General features: G+C 54.8%; 1 protein-coding gene across 1 annotated transcript in view; it reads right to left on the minus strand.

Moving 5' to 3' along the window:
- MYBPH (myosin binding protein H) overlaps positions 1 to 5,517 on the minus strand; it is an 8,287-nt gene extending 2,770 nt beyond the window's left edge. Inside the window, exons 1-4 of the mRNA XM_010136087.1 lie at positions 5,256 to 5,517; positions 4,896 to 5,030; positions 2,908 to 3,075; positions 280 to 368 (exon numbers count right to left, since the gene is read on the minus strand). Coding sequence (XP_010134389.1) covers positions 280 to 368; positions 2,908 to 3,075; positions 4,896 to 5,030; positions 5,256 to 5,517 — 654 coding nt within the window. The remainder of the gene's footprint in view (positions 1 to 279; positions 369 to 2,907; positions 3,076 to 4,895; positions 5,031 to 5,255) is intronic.
- Positions 5,518 to 5,765: the final 248 nt, after the last annotated feature.

Raw genomic sequence — 5,765 nt, forward strand, 5'->3', positions numbered from 1 at the left:
TGGGATGTGGCCAGATCCCTGCCAGGCTCGGCCAGGAGTATGAACTGAACAGGGCTAGAGGGCTGAGACAGCAGCAACAGTTAGCCCATGCCCTAGTGTTTGGGGTTGTCCCATTGTTGACACCATCAATAAAGAAATAGCAGGAGAAAAATGGAAGCTAGGCTGGAATGGGAGAGAAGTTCCCAATCCATCTCCAACCCTTGGCCCATGAGACAAGAAGACCAGGACAAGCCAGCCCACAGCTGGCCTGGAGAATTAAATCCCAAATCGTCCACCTACCTGGAAAGGGACCATCAGGTTCACGGCATCTCCCACATGCCTGACATAAGTCTGCCGCAGGTGACGGGGCATGCGTATCCTTGGGAGCTCTGGGGACCAGAAAGTCATGTCATGAGGCCAAGGAAATCACAGTCCCCCACTGTCTGACCCACCCCATGCATCCCCCTGCTTGGGCATCAAGCAATCCCATCCCAAAACACGGCCACTTCTTCCCTCTCATCTCCCAGACAGCGCTTGCTTCCCTGCAGGGCTGTGCCAACCTACATCATTGCCTGCAACCCAAAATTACACCCATCCTTGAGATACCAGATCACCAACCCAGTGGCACCACCCTGAAGGACCGTTCACCCCCTTCGTTACAGTCAGGCTGTGGAGACCAACTTGGGTTCGCTAGAAGAGCCACAGCACAGCCTACATGGTAGCAAGGCAGAGGACAGCATCTCCCAGTTCGGAAATATTTCTCTCCTAGCTCAGAAAGCAGCTTTTCCAGAGGCACACAACAGCTTCCAGCATGGACAAGGCTTGCCAGACCTCCACCTTCGCAGTGCGCTCAAGGCCATCGAGAGGCCAAGGTGGTGCATGGTTACTCACAGCAGAGCTGTGAAAGCCCCAGGCTTAAAACGAAGGCTAATGTCCCCAAGGGAACATAACAAAGATAAGCAAAAAACCCACTGGAGAATGCTGATGGGGCGTGTGTCTCCTTGTCGGGGTGAAAATAGCAGTGTAACCCTACCGGCTCGGTGCCACTCGGTGACCCTTCTGGAGAGGCATTGGGTTTATGTGAGCCCCTCGTAAAAGAGCCCTGTGTCCCTGCGCGGATTAAACGTGCTGGAGCTTAGCTCTGGGGAGGGGGCACGGCCAGAATTAAACCGAGGCTGAGCGATGGCCAAACAGCTGTGAGCGTGTAACACTGGCGGTGGGCTGGGGAGGGCAGGGAGATGCCCAGCAGTCCCAGATGGCCCCGCCAACAGCTGAGACAGTCCCCCCTCTGCTCACGCTGCTATTCCCTCCAGGGATCCACGCAGCGATGCTGCCACTTGGGCTCATCAGTCTCAGCGGGGCAGAGAAACCTGACCTCGACAGAGGAATGTTGGTTCAGGGGTGTTTTCCCCTGCTCACGCGTGCCTTGCTCAGCCGGAGAGGGCTGGCTGGGGTCTGCAGCCCAGGTGACATGCTGCTGCGGGTAGGAAGGCATTTTTCCTGCCCCAGTTCCCTGCAAAACGCGATTCCCACATTGAACCTTCATCTGGTTTCTCCTCGTCTCTCTGCACTTCCCAAACCCACTCACCCCACCTGTTTTTAAACTCTCTGCCGTCTGTGTGGCTGCTATTTAAAATCCCTTGTGAAGCTATAAATGAACTGGTGAGAGGTACAAAATGCAGCCCCGAATGAAACGTGAACACCAGAAGGTAAGAGATGGGGCAGAGAGGAGCCAGCTCGTGCGCCTGACACACACCAGCGCTGCTGGGGTGGACACGGGGAAGCAGAGGGACACTGAGGCATGGTTTGTTCCTCAGCAAATCAAGGCAGGGCTGTATTTCAAATGAAATGCACGAGTAGGCGAGTGCTGTTGTTGAGTTTCACTTAGCAAAAAGAAAAAAAAGAGAAGAACAAACCCACTAGCGTAGAGCAAGAGCAAGTTGTGGGTCTTCAGCTCTTTGGGTTTTACACCTCTCGGCTGGGACAAAGCTCAGGCAGCAGGGACAGGGGCTTTGAGCTCCTGGGTGCAGCACAGGACTAGAAGTTGGAAACATGAGCTGTGCATTTGGCATCTCATGCCAGTCCCCTGTGCCTCAGTTTCTCCAGTCCTGCAAGGTGAGGAGGTGATCTGGAGGTGATCACGGCAGCAGACACCCACCACTAAGCCTCCTTGGAGCAGGCTGAGAGGATGGACCCTGCAAGACCTTTCCAGATGCTAATAGCCTCCTCCAAAGCCTTTTCCTACAAAAACCTGATGGTTCCGGAATAGCTGATGTTATTATTACAACTATGTTTAAGCAGCTGAAAAATCCAATGTATTCTTCAAATAACAGAAAAACTTGCACATTAATAATTCCTTGAAAAGTGAAAATAAGTCTACGTTTGCTGTTTGATGAGTGAAGACCAGCCTTGCAACCATCCATCAGTCTCCGCACATTGGCAGCAGCCCGGGAGGAATGCGAGTCTTGCCAAGCATGGGAGCAAGTCGTTCATTAGCGAGTTCAGCGTGATTAAAGTTCCCCTGCTCCAGACGAGCAGCTCGTGACTCTCCTTAGCTAAACAAACGAAGCTGGGCGACGTGGATGTGATGCTCTATTAGAGGTGAAATCATGGCCAAGGAGAGGAGACAGGCTGAACGCGAGGCTGTTTCTGAGCTCTTCCCACGAAATGGGAAAATGAGGCACCACATTTGGAGTCCTTCACCCCCAAAGCTTCACCATCTGCAAGATCAGTGTCTTGAGGTTGGGAAGCTACTGCAGCCCACCCCAAGGGAGGTGGAACTGAGAATAACCTCATAACATCTTGCTCAAAGGCTGAACTGTAACGTGTGAGAGGGCAGGGGCCACTCAGGCTCCGGGGATGGAGTGAGATTTCTTTGTACCGCTGACAAAGCCCCCAGGAATTCCGCACGGCGGGAGCGGTACTTACGGAGGATCTCTCGGATGAGGACTGGCTGCTCCAAAGTAGCCGGGACACTGGCACCGCTGGCGCTGACGGCCTTCACCCGCACCTGGATCTTGTCGCCGGAGTTGAGGTTCTGGACGGTGTACCGGGTGGAAAGGAAAGGCTCCTCGTTCGCAGCTGTCCAGTCTGTACCTATGATGAACCCAGCAGAGCCCTTCAGGGGTGCAGTGGACAGGCAGACACGCCACCCAAACAGCAGGATCAGCCACAGGGGTTGAAGCCCAGAGACAAAGACCTTCCTTGCAAAGGGTGAATGATTTGGGGCACCTGCAGAAAAAGGTCTCTTAGAGGGGAGGTTGGCCACCCCGCCCTGACAAGGAGTGTGGGGTACAGAATGCTGGCAGAAGCTCAGCTGTGGAGCCGGAGGCTGTTTGCAAGGAAGAAAAGGTGTTAGACCAGCAAACATGGTCCCTGCTGACCTTCCAGGTACATTTCTGGGAGCAGTCAAGGTCGTCTGACAACACTGTCAGCCACTCTGCTCCTCTTACTTCCCCAGGGTAACTCCTTGGGGCTCACCATGTTCCCCAGCCAATCCCCCTTATCGGGAAAGGTCTGCTCATCACCTGCCGCCAGCCAGGTGTTCCTGTCTCCAGCTGTTCCTCCTGCTTGGAAGGGGCATCTCAAACTCACCCACAGCCAAGACGTAGAAGCCTCCCACATCAACCTTGCAATGAGCCAAACTCCTTGAGGTTTCTCCATTAGAAAAGAGACCGCTCCAGTCGCCAAAGAACTGGCGTCCCAGGTGGACAACTAGAGCAACCCACACATACCATGGTGTGCTAAGCCACTATATGCACCTTCAAACCAAGAAGGTTTTCCTGCCAACGCCATCAGACCAGCCAAATCCCACCATTTCCTCTTTCCCCTCATTACTCAAACTGGCCCTCACTCAAATCTCACCACATTTTAACCAACCAGCCCAAACACAGTCTTGCACCAGCCCAAACATTGCAGTCCTGGAGCCCATGTGGTTGTCACTGAATGACTAGAGCTCTTCTGTCAGCCAGCCAAGCCCAAAGCAAGCTAGGAGATCATCCAAAACTGTGACCTTTGGGTGACTGTCAGGCAGCACCTTCCAGGAATGGCTGCACCTTGCCTTGTCCCATGCAAGGGTCTCCTCACACATCCCACCCAGCCGTGGCTACCTCCCCCATCCCCAGCCCGCTGACAAAAGACTCCCATAGCCAAGCGTGTGTTGATTATGCCTGCTCCAAGCTCAAACACCAAGGGCCATAGATCAAGTTCCCCAAGGCCCACAGACCACGTGGGTCTCCCAAACCACTTCAGCCTCACACAGCACCCAGCCCACCAGCCCCAGCCTCCCCTTGCAGAGCTCTCCAGCCGCATAATCCATTCACTCTCACACTAAAGCCAAGCAGGTCTTCAAGAGAGTGCCCAAAACACAACTCTTATCCACCTACCCCATTCCAGCAACCAGCAATGCAACCAGAGAACCACAGATAATCGTTGCCATCCACCAGCCCACCATCATCCACCTGATGCGTGCCAGCCCCTCTTGCGCTGCCCGGGATCCTTTCCTCCCTCATCCTCCCACCTTATCCCCATTCCTTCTACACTTCACTTTGGGCAAACACGTGACATTGCCATCTTCTTCCTCCTGAGGTCTTTCATCACCATCCCAACCCCAGGTCCTTGAAGAGCTGGAGTTTGTCAGAGACCATCCTCAGTGCTGGTCTCTCCTCCACCCTCTAATTGGACATGGCAGTGACATTAAACCTGGTCCATCCCCCTTCACTACTATCTGAAGCCAATGGGAAGCTCCTCTCCTCCATGGAAAAGAAAAAACAGACTATTTGAAATGAATGAGTTTGGCAAAGGAAGGGAAATGGTGCCCAGGGAAACACACTGCCAGGTTCTGCCCAGCTCCTCCCACACCTCTGCAGCCACACACCAGCTCTCCACGCTTACAAGGCAGGAAAGCCCAAGCCTACTTCCGTCTTTGCAGATCTCCACCAGGTATCCATCCAGGACCGACCGGCCTGTCTTCTCCGGGGCCTTCCAGGTCAGCGTAACCGAGTTTTCACTCACTTCTTCCACAGCCAAGGACAGAGGAGAGCTGGGCGGCTCTGTAACAAACCCACTGCTGTGAGGACAGCTTCTCGAGTACTGGCGCTGTTGGAAGGCACTCACTCAACCTCCATGTTGGTCTTCAGGGCTCCCCATCCTCCAAATCCCCCACCCTATCCCACTGCAAAAATATCCTTGATGACTTCATCCCTCCACCTGGCACCCCCACATGGCCCCTCTCAGCCTTGCACAGCTCCCCTCCCCGTTTCCGGTCCCATCCTCACCTGCTTTTGGTTTCTCAGGCTCAGGGGCTGGGGCTTGGGGTTCAGCTGGGTGACCTTCTCCAGGGCCTGGAGTCCCTTCTGCCTTGGGAACAGGAGCCGGCTCGTCTGTGGGGGCTGTGGGCTGCTCCGCAGGAGGGGGACGCTCAGGGGCCGGAGGCTGTTTGGCAGCTGGGGCTGGTTCTTCCTTTGGGGCTGCTGCTGGCTCTTTCTTCGGAGCTGCTGGAGCCGGGTCTGAGGCTGGAGGAGTGGTTTTGCCCGTCATCACTGCAAAGCCTGGGGGCTGGGAAAGAGGACGTTTTGGGGTCTCTGCTCTGGTTTGGCGTCCCTGTTCTGGACTAAAGGTCCCTCCTCCAGATTCAGGATCTCGACTCCGAAGCTGGGGTCGCTGCTCTGGACCAGGTGTCTCCCCTCTGGACGGACAGGCTTTGCTCTGGGACTGCTGTGCTGGAAGGGGGAAACAGGTCACTGAGCCAAAACAGGGGATGGGGGATTTTTATAGGCTTCGGGTGG

Source organism: Buceros rhinoceros, unplaced genomic scaffold (assembly GCF_000710305.1).
Source record: "Buceros rhinoceros silvestris isolate BGI_N320 unplaced genomic scaffold, ASM71030v1 scaffold30165, whole genome shotgun sequence".
Taxonomy (NCBI): Eukaryota; Metazoa; Chordata; class Aves; order Bucerotiformes; family Bucerotidae; genus Buceros; species Buceros rhinoceros.